Raw genomic sequence first — 15,589 nt, 5'->3', positions numbered from 1 at the left:
AAAATGCATTAAATTGAATTATTACTGCCAGTTAGCAATTCTCGCTATATATACACTTAAAATGGCAGGGACAATTTTTGTCTAATAAATTTTACAGCCAAGAAAATTCTGCTGATGCCAAACACAATAACTTGACTAGTGTCCGTAATTAATATTCTACCAACTTCCTTATGCGAAGTTGATCCAATATTACGGCACAATGGCACTAACCATTTCCTTCTTACTTCCGCATAGCTTGAACAGAAAAATAGTATATGAAGAATGTCTTCTCTTACATTATTTGTACATAAAGTGCATTTATCATTACTGGTTTTGTCCCATTTTGTATCGGTTTCCCGGGTTCTTAGTATGCCATACCTATATTTTAAGTACAGGGTTTTCGCCAATGGTGGCTGAATCTCGTCAAGAAACATTTCAAACTGTGCCACATTTTTTGCCAATAAAAATGTATATATGTTGTACCATTGTATTTCCAGCAAATATTTAAAAGATAAAACATTTGTCATATACAAATCGTACTTCAAATGTATGTCATAGGATATTGTCTGAACTTTCCTCGGAGTGCCTTGTAAATCTCTATATTAAACTTAAGTCCGCGGTTCACACAAGGGAACACATCGGGCATGAGGTGTTGTACATAGGACGGTGTAGTGTGTGGTTGAGACCAGACTGTCATGGAGACAGAGGCATGTATATTCAACAGTACCGTTGACTTTAACATATTTACAGTTAGTCGCACAAAGAGATAAAGTGAAGTGCACAGAATGCCCAGTTTGTGTGTTTAGTTGGCAAAGATGGGACCTGAGTCAGCATATTACCCACTGGGCGAGAACTCTTCCGTGTTTGGGGCTCGGTGTCTGTAGAATTGAGCCCTTTAGGGCACACCCCATTGCCAAGTGTCGCGGTTAGAAGCCTGTGTATCAGTCTTTTCCATGAATCCATACGGTTTGTGTAGGTAGAGAAGGATAAGTAAATCTCCACTTTGTTGTAATACAACCCATTTTTTGCATTGCCTATCTATGAGTTGTAGGCCATGTGTAGATGATTAAAACATACCAAGTGCTGTCTGGCAGTGATTGCCACTTATCGAGTGCTCCTCAACGCAGCATTTCATGTATTCTCTCTTAGGAAAAGATTAAAAGTTTTACAGACAGTACTCTGATGGTCAGGATGGCAGAGGACAGATGTGCGACCAGCAAAATTGCGCCTCGCAAATTGCAACTCATTTGGGAGTCGCAATTTGCGAGGTACAATTTGCCATGTACAACAGTGTGTTTAACACTGTTGACGATTCCAAAAGGGGTTGCAAATTGCAAGGCTCATTAATATTAATGAGCCTCTCGCAATTTGCAAGCCCATTGGGAATGACAGGCTCTCCCAGGTATGGTGGCTTGCTGCGCTCAGCCCATTTTCCTTAAAGGAAAACTAGGCATTTTTTCAAAAAATCAAAATGAACTGTTTCATTTATTAAGGGCAGGTAGTAGTCGCTGGGACCACTGCCTGCCCTTGAAACATATTTTTAGAGAGTCACAAAGTGGAAGGGGTCCCAGCGGGACCCCATCCAAATTGTGACTGCATTACTACCCTCTTGAAGAGAGTGGTCATTTGCAAGTGTTTTGCGACTGCAATTGCAGTCACAAAACATTCATACATTGATTTGCGGATGGAATTACGAAGGGAACGCCCCTTCCTAATTGCGACTCCCAATTCCTAAATAGCGAGTCACAAATAAATTTTGACTCGCTATTCAGGAATTGTACATGGCCCTGGGCTATTTTGCAAGTGCAAACAAGTCGCAGACTTGTTTGTGCATGCAATTTAGGGTTGTACATCTGGTCTAAAGTCTGCTACCCTGACGAACTACCATCTGCCATATTTAGAGATCATTTCTGGCCTGGAGGTAGTATCTGTACCATGGACAAGAACCGCCTTAATGGCGGTTCCTATCAAGGTACAGAAATGTTGGTGGATGGCACCGTTGGTTTTCAAGTCTGTTTACCTTTTCCCCCACCACCAAGTTTTACCTGTTGGTGACGAACAGGAACAAACATATTACAACACCCACCCTAAATAAGGTGAGCAGCATAATGTCTTTCCTCCGACAGCCCTTACTCAGGCGGGCCATTGCTTTTGACTGCACCAACAAAGGCTTCTTTTTTGTTGCATGTGGTATTCATTTTGTAGTTGTTCCTACACCCATCAGCAGCTTAATCACTTTTCTGTTCCACTCTACCAACACATACATTACACACACCTGTGCTGTTGTTTAGTTACTCCCCCTCCCAACAGTTTTTCTTACAGAGGTACACACACTTCCTAAAGAAAGTTTCAAACAAATCAGACAGCCCTTTGGCTGTGGCCTGGGCTACAATTGTCTAGTGCACTTATCCAGCATGTCAGGCTATATTTTTTACCACATTTTAAAAAAGAGATTCCAACCCCATAGATCATTGAGTTTCAGGTCCTTTCCTTCATATGTGTGTCCTATTTTTTTTTTTAATTGCTGAGTTCAAATTTTTGTTTATGACTTCTCTCTTTGTACTGGAGACATAGCTTTCAGGGTCTGGTATCCCAGAACTTCTTGTGTTTATTGGTTTGAATATCTGTAATCAATGTAGTCCTCAGCAATTGTTTTGTTACCAATACTTTGACTATCACAATTACCCTACGTGTGTTTTTAAAGAGAAATAATGTAGTTCTTCATCCTGGGTGCATAGCCATTTATGCATTTTACTGCCATTTTCTCCGTATTCATAAGTTGCTTTTATGGTTCATCCATAAACTGATTTTTAAACTACTGTTTATTATTAGTTAGTTTTCCTCCATGGTTAGTTTTGATAAAAATAATACCTTTATGCTAGAAAACATGCAAATATATTCTGTAATCTTCTATCAAACTCTCTACCTCGAAAACAATGTCACAAATGTTTAGATTTTGCGGCCCTCTGAGACACACAACTGTGATTCATGACGAGGATATTGCCTAATAACATATGGCATGTCCTCCTATAATTATGCGTGTTGGTTCTGAAGACTTTGGCATCACAGCAGCCATAATTGGGTCAGACACTGATGTAATTCTATGTGTGCGAATTACCTCAGTGTCGCACTAAAAGAAGAGTGTGTTCAATTGTGTTCCTCAAATTTTCATCATGTAAGTTAGGAGAGCAAATGTTTTTTTGCTACCATTGCCTACCAAATAAGTACATTATTCAATAAATCTGGGATAGTAAATCACTCGCTTTCATAGCAGCAGCGATATACAGCTCCTAGAAAATGTAATAAGTAGCATTATGCTACAGCTCTCTAAAGTCGGTTTTGGGCATGCAAGTTTGAAAGGGAGGAAGGAAAAAAAGGAGAGTGCATGTATGTGTTATTCCGTATGCACATGGATGCCTCTGAGTATGTTGCTGTGTGTTAGAGTGTTTTCTGTGGACTTTCGTTTTTTAAAAAAAAATGTTTTTTTAGAGTTTTATATAGCGCAAATTAGACCTGAGATATCTGGTATCAGAGCGCTTTACATGAGCACCAGTTTCGTTACAGAAGAGCGCATTCATTTTTGTTAGGCACAGGGAGATGAAGTGATTTGCCCAGAATCACAGGATGTCTCGTTCCCAAACTTCAGGGTCGACCGCTCTAGCCGTAAGTCTACATCCTTTCCACCCTTGTTAACAATACCAGTGATTTTTCTCTGATGATTGCCTTGCAGGGCTCCCTATATATGTTTTAGTTTGGAAAATACTTTGCCTTGTTTGTATCGAAGTACTCTTTGCATTATTTCCAGATAGTGTGTTACTTTTGGCTCTCTCGTTTGACATGTCTTTACATGGTCTATAGCCCCTCCATGCCCTCCTCCTAAGTTCCATGAAGAGCAGGGACTGGTCTGGTACGCCTCATGAACGCATTTTACATACTTATGGCATTTTGCTATTGCCAGGAATAAATGATAAACTTTTCAAAACCGCCTACATCAGCATCTCATGCCTCTTTCATTGATAGTCACTCTACTCATTGTCTCCAGATATCTTTCATTAGCAGTCACTCTACTAATGTTAATCACTTTGCAGCTGCCGAATAGGGTATCAGAGTATCCTCTCTACCAAACTCACGGTCCGCTCACCTGATTTAGAGGTCGACAGACCAAAAGTATGCAACTACGGACAACACTCCTGCTCTGTCACCAGCATACTCATCCGAAGGCCTAATTGAGCACAAGCCGCTAGCGGTTAGCCATCCGACTGCCCGCCTAATTTAGAGTGGTAGATCAGATTGCTTTTTTTGCTGACTGTTACCGAAAAAAAAAGTATAATGTCCTGCTCACCATAGGAGAAAACTCCAATGGTGTGGGGGTCATTAGGATTTTATTTTTTCCCGCAGTACAACCATCGGGCCAGATGGCGAAGCAACAAATGGAACAAATACAAATGTTCCCACTGGTTGACCATTCGTCAATTAATGGTGTGGTTTCAAGGAACTTGTGTGCAGTGAGAACTCTTATTTTGCCCAGAAAGTGTGATAAAGCTCATTACTGATGAAGCCCAAAAGAGTTGTGTTGAAGCTGATCTTATATACCCACAAGGAGGTTCATCAGATATTGCTTATTGTCATTACTATACTGCAAAATGCAGATCAGGTACCGATTAAAAATGCCACACCAGAAACAATGAACTGGTCATATGGATGTTTTACAGGTTAATTTGTATTGGGAAAGAGAAATACTTACTTATCTTATAATTTAATACTATGTTTAATATTACATCTCAGCTGGTAGAAGCAAGCTTCCTGCTGGTAAAGCATTGTTAAATTTCAAACTCTTCTAGTAAATTTGATCAGAACCATTAAGAAGATCTTCGGGTAGGGATGTTATCATTTAACACAAAAGCATTCAGGCATTTTCATTGGGTTTCGTAAGTTCCTAAACTATAGTTTGTAGATTTCCAGTCACTATAGGAATATTTTTAAGCATATTCCATCACATTTCCATCTTTTCACTTAGCTTAAGTTGTGTAAGCTAATACCATTTTTAAAGAAAATCTACTCCTCTCCTCCCTGTCTGCATCTCTTACCTCTCCCTCCCATCCTGCCCTTGTAACATACTTAGAGGTGGAGCAGAAAGTCGTTCAGCCGAAGAGTGCAACAGGAAAGAAACAGGAAGACTCAAGCAAGAGTAAAGGGGCCTTAAAAAAACCGCAGTAATAGAGCATTAACCTATAAATTCACAGTTAATGTGAGTATATTTACTTTTATTCCATGAAGCAAGAGAGCCTTTTATCTAGTTTTACATTTGAAGAAGGATGTGGACATGAAGTCGTATTCTTTCAAGAAACATGGTAAATGTTGGTAGGTGAAGGCTGTTTGATCACTTTGTTCTTTCTGTTTTCTTCCAAATCACAATAGTACCAGTCTTCCTTCTCCTAAAACCAGGAAACCATCTAAAGTGGACAACATAAATGATTGATCGCCACTCCTTAAAATGCTGTTTTACTCTCATGCCATCTGCAATAGGCCTACAAATATTAATGGAACATTACACCTAGAAATGGCAAAATAGTCTTTCTGTTATTCCTTTATAACCCTTACATCTTACACTTGTGAGGTCATGAACATTTTGATTTCTGCTCTATATGCCCTATTCCCGTTTGCTTTATACAATAGTGATTTAAGACTTTGATAATGGCTAGATATTGTAAGGTTGTTCATTCTCCATCGCCACCCAGTCTCTTTGAAGCATGCATGCAAAGGAAGAGCTTTGTTTTCAAATAATTCAAGTAGGAGGCATTTCCATAGGGATGGAGGTAGGATTGAGAAGGATCCACTATCCTGCCAAAAACTTTGAGCCCAAAGAATTCCTAACCGGACCCATTGGGGGAACATGGGTGATCTAAAATTTGGCTAGATTTATTAAAGGCCACATTGCTGTGCTGTGTCAATACAAAAAAGAGCACATCCAACTATGGAGAGTGATCTGCACATGAAGCAAACATGCCACATTGTAACTGTTATACCTCCAACTTCAATCCTAATGAATGGCCATGGTCCACTATCAACCCAAGAATGCAATTACTACAATCAACAGAAAATCAACATAAATGGAGAAAAATGCATAAGCACTGAATCAAATAAATCAAAAATTGACAAATGTGTAAAATGTGAGTTTCACCAAAAGCAGATTTAACACAGTCACCTATCAAAAACCACCCACCAAAAAAAGTAGAAAACACACACCCACTGGTAAACCACCCACATCGTGTATTTCAGAAACGATACCATTCCACCATTTTTTACCTCATACCCAGACCAGGCAATCAGTCTCATCACACTTGCTTGGCAAACAACCATAACCTCGTCCACATCCAACTCCTTAGCATGCACCACCAACACAACTCATACTCATCAACTCATATTGTGACTTTTCTTACACTCGCCACATTTGAGACTTCATCACACCGTGTAACCTAGATGCACTGTTTTTTACAGAAACATGGTTAATCACACACAACTTAGAAGTCCTCTTCCCCTGATGCTACACTATTCAGCCTCCAAATACACTCACACAACAAGATCACCATCAACCAGAGTCTCGCCTTCAACCACAAGCACACATAACTCTGTACTCTCAGTAAGCCAGCCAAACTCAAGTCATTGGAGCTTCTTTCATTCTACTTGCCCAGTCAGCTTCCTTGACAGCCGTACTTAACACAATCTACTTATCACGTAGTCCCAACAATGATCTCACTGAAGAAATCACAGACCTCAACACCCATGCCACATTCTGCAAAGTCTTTAATCTTACCTGAGGTTCAAGCTCTAGGATAATGGCTCCTTAAAATCCCTCAACACACTCCTCCACACTATGAACATCAAGAAAACATTTCCCAAATTCCATATTCCAAGTGCAGAACCATATACTTCAACTGTCTCTTTTAGACAAATGCAAGCCCCTTTTTCACTGGTAAGATAAAATCAGAACCCACATCGACAACACTAAACAGACTGCCTCCAATCCCCCAGAGTACCTCCCCCAAGTGGACAGCCTTCAGCCTCGTCTCACTTACCGAACACATCAACATTCATCACTCTCTCAAGGCCAATGCTAACAAAGATGACCTTCTACTATCCATTGTGGCATCCTGCCATAGCAGTTTCTTCACACGTCTCCTCAATGCCGTCAATGCCTCCCTCTGTCAAGGTATCTCCCCAGATCCTTTTTAAATATTCCAGATCTCCTGCTACAAAAATTTCAGCCTTGAATCAAACGATCTTGCAGATTACTGCGCCATCACCAACCTAACTTTCATCAGAAAAATGAAACAAAACCTTATAATTCCAATATTAGATCAGCAAGAACGTCCAGGACTATCAATCTAGTGCGACTATCACTGTTGAGGAACGATGTAGGCTACATCTATACTTCTAGAGAACATGCGTATTTAACAGGTGGTAGCCACCATGTTGCAGCATGATTTGAAGATAGATTGATGTTGTCTTTAAGTGGTCTGTAGGATTATGTTTTTTATTCATGTTTTGACCTATCTAACTGGGTATTACTAGAGAAATTGTTCTGAAAAGTGATGCGAACAGATTAAGTCTGATTTCCAAAAAGTGAGACTTGTTGAGGAAAAATGTAGGATAAATGTATCCCTATGGAGAACCCTTTTTACATAAATAATATTTGTCCAGGATCTACAGGGTTATACAAGCACCCCTGTTCTTTTACTATCCTTTAAATTCTCGACAACAACCTCATAATCACCAACCAGAATGATCCTGTCTCCTTGACCTTACTTTACTCAACCACTCTGCAGCTTTCTGCTTTCTGTTGTCTTCCTCCTAGCATTAATCCACTCTCTGGAAATATGCCTGAACTTCTCTGACAGTGCCTGGAAATGTTGAAACTAGATATTGCTGTGAGCTCATTGAGATTCCACAGACCTCCTTTTCAGACTGATTTTCCAGGGCAGTGTAGTCAAACAGCTATGGCTTGCTTGTGGGGTATAGGTTGCAGTTAAATGCTTAGTTTAGGCTGTACATGAATCACTAAATGGTAGTCTAAGAATATATCAGCCTTTTATTATTATTAAAGAAATATGGAGTTTTAATTCAGCAAATAAATATGTTTCACTCTATACCTGATTACTCTGTAACTGAACTGGGCTGTATATATAGCTGCAATCATTTATATTTAGGAATTCTCATCTGCAGAGGCTAGCCAAGGGAAGTGCCAGTCTGCAAGTGTCTGAATAGCCACAGTTCGAAACCTGACAGTCCTTGTCATTTTACAGGGCACAACAAGGTCCACACTTTGGGACCATAGTGTGGGTAGCGATCTCACTCTTCTTGAGTAGTGCGTGATAAGAGACTGCGTTCCATTCACTGGCACTGGCCATGGCATGTAGAGAGGGACACCCATACAGCTGGCGTTCCAAAGCTGGAATGAGCAGCGACTACTGCAAGTAGAGTGATGTGCACAAGCTGCACACAAGAGGAAGTGATGGAATTACCTAAATTAGTCTCCCCAGGGTATCAGTCCCTTTAAGAAGTAATGTGATGGCCAAAGACAGGGCCCACATGCCTCACAATGCCTTTAGTCACTTAAAGAAGTGGTAGCACAATCCATGGCTTTGGCTGCATGCCTCTCATCATCATCAAGCTTAGATGTGGAGATGCAGGTTTTAGACATACAGGCTTCTCGCACCCACCTGGCGCAGAACTGGATGCAGCAATGCATGGTTCCTACAGATGGACCTCTCACAATTGCCTGGCTCAGAACAGGTTGCAGTGATGCAAGTTTCAGGGTCCTGACAGTTTTGAAGTATGCACACAAGGAAGCGCATCCGTCGTTTGAGTAGTGGTTTACAGCGGCTAGCCTCGGCAGACTCTGCTTCCACAACGTTTTAGGGTGAGACGTTTATGCTAAACTTCGTCGCCAGCTAAATGTCCAGGTTCTCTCCTCTCTGGGCACTCTACCTCCTGGTTCCATCAGCAGCAGCAGCATAGATTCTTCAGGGACCCCGGAGAAGATTGTTACCCTGACAACACAGGCAATCACCACATTTTGATTTGGTCCTCATCCTCCTCGTGTGCAGAGATCCTTGAGTGATAAGAACACTGCGTATGCTAGAAGGAGCTTGTATCAGTCCAAGGGACAGTTTGTTTTCCAAAATTGCAATCAGTTTCAAAGTTTAGATAAAACATTTGCAGAACAAATCACAGTGAAGTGCATTTTCCTTTATTGATTTGAGCACCAATACCAATACCAGTATGAAGGTAACACTGTTACCTTCCTTTTGTTGGATTGCAGCTAAACTGTTCTGCCTCTTAGCACCACACACAGGATATAGGTGGAGGTCCAGTCTTTTTGTTGCCAAGGTGTCCCAAACTAGGCTTGCAGGTAGCACTCTTTGTCCAAAAGTTACCCTGTGGTCTGGTGACATCTTGATCTGGTTGAGCTAGTACAGTTCCACTCACGCGGTGCTCTTTCTATGGACCACCAGCATGGATGCCCCACCTCACTAGTAACCCACGCACATACAAGCGCACTACACATAAATCATGGTGAATGCGAGAGACTAGCCATTACATACGACACTCGCTTACCAAGGAAAGCCAGCAGGCTTTCTTCCTCTGGGCTAAAGTACAAAAGGCCTGCAGCTGGCTCCTGTAATTCATCTTCCACCAACCATTAGAAGTGAGATGGTCTGGTCCTGGAATGTTAATCGCCCAAAGTAACAAGAGCTCCACTCTGGGTGCTCCCCAATACTCCAGCAGAGTCTAGAACTCTGACATTCGACACAAAAGACACACCACAAGGCTTCGTAAGCGGTATAAAACTCAATAAAGGAAGAATCACAATAAGGGAAAAAAATCTTCAATTGCAAATAATCATTTTTATGTCAGTGATGCGTTGTAATCATAGTTACACTGCAGCCAATCCGTGTTTCGCAGATGCGTAAACTGGGTTTTCAAGGCTGCGGAATGTGAAGACACAACTATATGAGTATAATATATTGAATTAAATTATTTTAGTCCATGCATCATTATGGTGTGGCCGAATTTCGCAATACAAACTTTTGGCATAAGACAGACACACATGTGCAACAGAAACAACCAAAACAGATACAATCACGTATTTTGTTCATGATTAAATCTCATTTCAAAAACACAAATTGTTTCATTTTTATTCACTTTAGTACACCACTGCAATTGCTTTTGTCTGTCTGTAAAGTGAATTTGGCACCGAAGGGCAGTTAACTCCACAACCATGAACTTCCCAAAGTCCAGGAACACATTACCTAACCCATGCTCTGAAAATGTAAATGTCTTACTTTTTAGAATTAAAGTTGTACCCCAGTTGAATTTTCTGCCGTGAAACTGAAGTCCGAACAAAATCGGAAACTTGAGCTTTGGGTCTAAAAGTGGCCCAACACATATCTGTTCCAAAGCAAAAATTGACATTTGGAAACATGAACTGCTTCGTGTGGCTAGTGCTAAACTGGGTAAACTTTGCACTAGTGCACACTTGGTGCTGATTGATGCCTTTAGCACAATTTGCCACTTGTGTAAAACTGTGTGGAGCAAGCAAAATGTATACCCATCGTATTATATAAATTGCAAAAAATGGAATGTAAACGTAAAACTCAGGTTAGGACAAAATAAATGTGTATGGTGTCTCACCACAGATTCAGTAAACTGTTTTTTGATAAATGTTTACTCTTGGGTGAACATATCTTGGCTGAACACCGCATTACACAAATAAAATGAAGGTGGCTCAGATTAGCAGTTGTTTCACAATCTGCTTTCTCTTATTTTGCCGAAGACAAACATGTCAGTGTTATGTAGATCGGGGTGAAATATGTTGGCGTCACTTCCTTTAGTGCAGGCATTAAAAAATTGCTCCAATGAGCGTTTGCTCCACTTTAGCATCAGTGGAAAGTTTATGCAATCTGCCTTTGGTAATTTTCCTACGTGCTAGAAAATTGTCGAAATTCATGCATAGGTAGCACAGGGTTATGTATGTAACTTTAAGGTAATATACCTGTGCATTCCTTTAACTGAACACAGCATCATGTTTAGAGAAACTAGCCTCTACAATTTAAGATTATTCCGCGTTCTCTAGAGCTGTGATAGCCAATTAAATATGGTCCCATCTTATCAAGGAGTATTTGAAATTTGCAAAGTTGGCTTCACAGTTTTGGCCCAGTTTAAAACATCCCCAGTAACAAAACCTGCAGTGAATCGGGTTTCCTTTTTTCATTTTACAGAAAGTTTAATCAAGGTGATAAACTTTAAAAAAAAATCTTGCATACCTCTATTTTTTAAATTCCCTAAAATGTCAATTAAATGTAAGGAGCCTAAAAAGATATAATGTAAGTATACTTATCTGGATTAATATTTAGGAATTTAGTAAAGAAGCAGCTTTGGAATAAGCTCAGGATCCTTAGGTCATTTTGTGTTTATTGTGCGGAAGCATAAATACCAGACTATATTATATGCACTGAATATCTTGAATGATCCATCTATAAGAGATAGAGAAACCGCAAAACAGAGGTATTTTAATTGATTCTGGATGATATTTTGGTTGCAAATCAATTTATACAGGGAGTTTATGGCTGCCTTCTTAATTCTGCATAAAACACATTATTAAGAGCTGTATTTATCCCTCTTACAACGAGCTTTCTTTAGTCAATACCCAACAGATTACAAAAGTTGAAAAACCTATAGATCAAGAAAAACAAATTGTGTTAGATTTAAGCAAGTAGCGCGAGCTGAGTTTTTACTTGGACTCGATAATTGTTGTCCCCGTGCCGTACAGTTGCAAACAACAGTGTTCTCATTGATCCTCTTACTTTGTTTCCCACCAGGCCCCACCAAGGACTCTCAGACCTCGCTTCAGGACACAAGGTACCGCCACCTCCAAAAGTGAACCAATGTGAGCGTGATGAGCCAATCAGCAGCAAGAGCCATGGAATGTCTCCTCACTGCCTTAAACTGACCGACTCACTACTTCCATGTCACACAACAATGAAGTGGATATACGCTGGTTGTGCAGAATGGCAAATACGCACTCCCTTCTACTTTTTGTTCTCCTACACGAGTCTCCAAATTACTGAAAGAAGGATATACACATGTTTATTTATGTAAATATAACGATCCCTGTATGTTCATCAACTGCTGTACACAGAAAAAATCTAGCCGGGAGTCATCTCCTTGGATTTTTTCAATGTCTTGTGTCTTTTTATGATTTACTTCATTGCAGTTCGGATATTTTGCCAATGTACATTGCTAGGGTGATATTCTACTGAGAGTTGCTACTCTCATTGGAGTTAAACTGTGAATATAAATAGAAAACAAAAAACAGAATAAAAATAGAAACCTTATGGAATATTGACTACGCAAGTTGTTTGAGGAAATTGTCTGGTAGCAGCACATTTTATTATGTACAAACACATTACTGCTCCAAGTTAAGACATATCGTATGCGGGAGCAAATGTTCATAATCGACATGTCTAGGGGGAACAGGATTCCAATGGGGAAAACCAACCAACGGAGCAGAAATCCAAGGGGGATAAAAAAAGAAACTAAAAAATATATTGGTGGTCAGCGTATGTAATGCAATATCCCTGTTTAGTGTCAGCTTCAGTGTAAAACATAATCTCAGTTCCTGACAGTTATGTGCCAACTGGTGTGAAACTCACCCCCAAAGCGTCTGACGTTTTATTGGCATATTCCTGTGCATGTAATTATGAATGAGAAAGAAGAAAAGGAGGAAGTGCTTAGAATACAACTGATAGATGTATTTGAAGAGAATGACCCTAGTGACTGCCAAGCATGCAAGTCAGAAGCTAAGTAATCATAATGCCGTGATCTCATTCAGTGTCTGAACTCATCCAGTTTCTGCAGAGTTGCAAAACCACTTCTTTCACTTGAAACCGGTGGAACTCAGTTGGTGCATAGGCTGTGAGTGTCAACAGAAGCTATTATGTACAGTCAGTCCAGTAGTTGTTACCACATAGCTGCATGCAAGTAAGCAGGGAAAAATTGATTATTTGATAGTACTGACACCTGCCCTATGGTTTATCTGAACTTGGTTGTTTTCACTCCATTGTTCCATTTATCGAGAGACATTGATACAGACATTAAATAGAGTAGGCAATAGAGTCCACTGGTGTCCATTGAGTGCATTACTCAGAGCATGACTATTTTGATTATATTAGGAATTTACTTGCCATCAACAAAGAATGAGTACTGTGCCACATGTCGCTGCAGATAAAGACGTGGTCATTCGAAGGGATGAGAGCTGTTGTTTATCAGCAGGCCCTAGGTTCCATTCTCTCGAACTTATTTAACAACCATTCAAAGGGGACACAACCTAGGTGGAAGGTAAGATACAAGGGAAAGCTTTTTTGGGAGTGTGTGTGTACTTTTGGTATTAAGGCACTAGACTTCTACACAGGAGGCAGTGTCATGGACTATTTCCAATTGAATGAGCTCATGGCAGGAGACATCTGATCATTGTTATGGACTCCTGCTGGTGGCGTCCGTCGAACATTTTAATAGGCCGGCTCATTTTTGAAGAGCTGCCATAATCTTGAAGCATATCTACTATACGCACTGTATGTGGCACATCACGCCATCTATAGCTCCTGTCCTTAATATCTCAAGGGCAAGTTTTTGCTGCATGTTCCAACATGAGTGATCCCCTTTATCCATCTTACTTGTTCCATATGTTCCTCATCTGCATAAAGCGGTTGTCATTCTCTGTCTTGTCACCTTTGTTGTGGAAGAAGGTCTGTCTCACCTTGCATACAATGTCTGACCAATCACACATTCAAACACATCTGATAACCTATCTGATATCTTCCACGCGAGAGGCTAAATGCTGCACTCAACCGTAAAAAATATTTTTGTATATGGTAAAATCCAGAATTTGCAAACATGTCCGCTTCTTTTTCGTCTCATGCACTGAAGCTTCATGAGTACCCGTTACGCATTCTACTTTTTTATTCTGTCTATGATTCTCCCAGGTGAAAAAATCCAAAGCGGGCAATGTCTCAACATACTAGCCCAACATCGAGATTGAATTGATGGACAACTGCTATGGCCAACTGTTTGGACAAGTGACCAAAACAAGGGCATCAGTGGCATTCACATAGCTGGAAAGGATGAACATTCTTTCTTGCAGTGGAACCTAAGTGATTTTAGGATAGGTATGACTAATGAAAATGGAGGACTTGTGCAATATTGAAACCTATAATGTTTGTGAGTATAGCAAGCAAACAATCTGAAACTGGTAATCCAAAAAGTATATGCAGATCTGTTTGAGAGACCGCTGAACTAGTGGGTATTCGTGCCATCCTTTAGTAGTTTTCTTTTTAGGGATGTGTCTAGGAAGTTGTGCGAAGGTGACAAACTCATTGTGAAGTGTTCCCCCTTTGCAGAATTTGCCTGCACCAAAAATTACTTTGGAGGTAAACGTTTTTTTCAGAGAGAATTATTCTGCAAAAAAATTATTTTTGTGTTTTTTTCCTACAAAACATAATTTTGTAGGTCTCCTTACGTGCAATTTTTACAGAGTATTTTTTTCAGCTTTAGAATGCCAGCTCCACAAGTTTCACAGAGCTCAAATTCTGATTCAGCCTCGCATGGAAAAAGTTTGCTGGTCGCAGAATGTGTGTGAATTGCTAATATATCAGATGTACATCATGTTTTGTGCAAAAAAACAGAAATAAACATTTCTAAATGTGTGGATGTAGATGCAAGACCTTACAGGAAATTTAACTCTCTTAACAGAAGCGACTGAGGGAGGCTGGTTAATATAGGAATTGCGAGGACATGTTTGTACTCAATTATGCCAAACTCTGCTGGAGAAATTAAATTCTCAAAGATCCTACAAGGCAACAACTATACTAAGTACTCCTTCAGTGCTGTTGTACTGTAAAAAATACTGATATTTCTTCTTCTCAAATGCTGAGATGCCTTACCTCTCAGTTAGTGAAGTTATGCACTCTGTCGCTGAACTCTGCGATTGACTTTGGCAAAAGCGTGTTTATTTACTGCAGTAACTGTGATTGTATGTTTGTACGTATGTCAAAATGAAGTATAGATGCCTAAACATTTACACGTAGTACACGTAGTGGTATACTGCTCTGTGCACAAATGATTATGATCAACTAGTTTGACTGAATTTTATCTTAGATGCAGGCTGTTTACTAAACGGTGGTGGTTTACATTATGCCTGTAATTTTGGGATTTTTAGTAACATGTTGATATTTCTTAGATCAGCACCATGTATATAGTTTGCGTCTCTTGTTTACTTGGAACCTTATTTTGTTATTAAAGAAAGCCAGGTACATATAGGTTCGGGATAAACTTAATTTGAACCATGTCTCATCACCAGTGTCACCCAGGAAATATTCCATAGCACAAAAAACACATTTATCCTGTACATTTCTGTGATAAAATCTGTGATTATCTACTGAATATTTGATTTCATTAAAAAAAAGAAGTTCCAGTAATCTTCAGTATCAGACTACTGTTCATATGAGATACTGTTACCACCTTTTCTATCTACCGCAAAGGTAGGAGGGAT

The 15,589-nt window shown here is 39.9% G+C and overlaps 1 protein-coding gene across 3 annotated transcripts in view; it reads left to right on the top strand.

The window, feature by feature from the left end:
• Positions 1-12,382, top strand: part of REEP1 (receptor accessory protein 1) — a 315,311-nt gene extending 302,929 nt beyond the window's left edge. For all 3 annotated transcript variants that reach the window (XM_086964257.1, XM_086964256.1, XM_086964258.1), the window contains one exon: positions 11,862-12,382. In XM_086964257.1, coding sequence (XP_086820383.1) covers positions 11,862-11,933 — 72 coding nt within the window. In that variant the 3' untranslated portion in view covers positions 11,934-12,382. The remainder of the gene's footprint in view (positions 1-11,861) is intronic.
• The last annotated feature ends 3,207 nt before the right edge of the window (positions 12,383-15,589 follow it).

This window comes from Lissotriton vulgaris, chromosome 3_2 (assembly GCF_964263255.1).
Source record: "Lissotriton vulgaris chromosome 3_2, aLisVul1.2, whole genome shotgun sequence".
NCBI lineage: Eukaryota > Metazoa > Chordata > Amphibia > Caudata > Salamandridae > Lissotriton > Lissotriton vulgaris.
The sequence above is the reverse complement of the archived record's forward strand: the minus strand, read 5'-3'. Positions and strand labels throughout refer to the sequence as shown.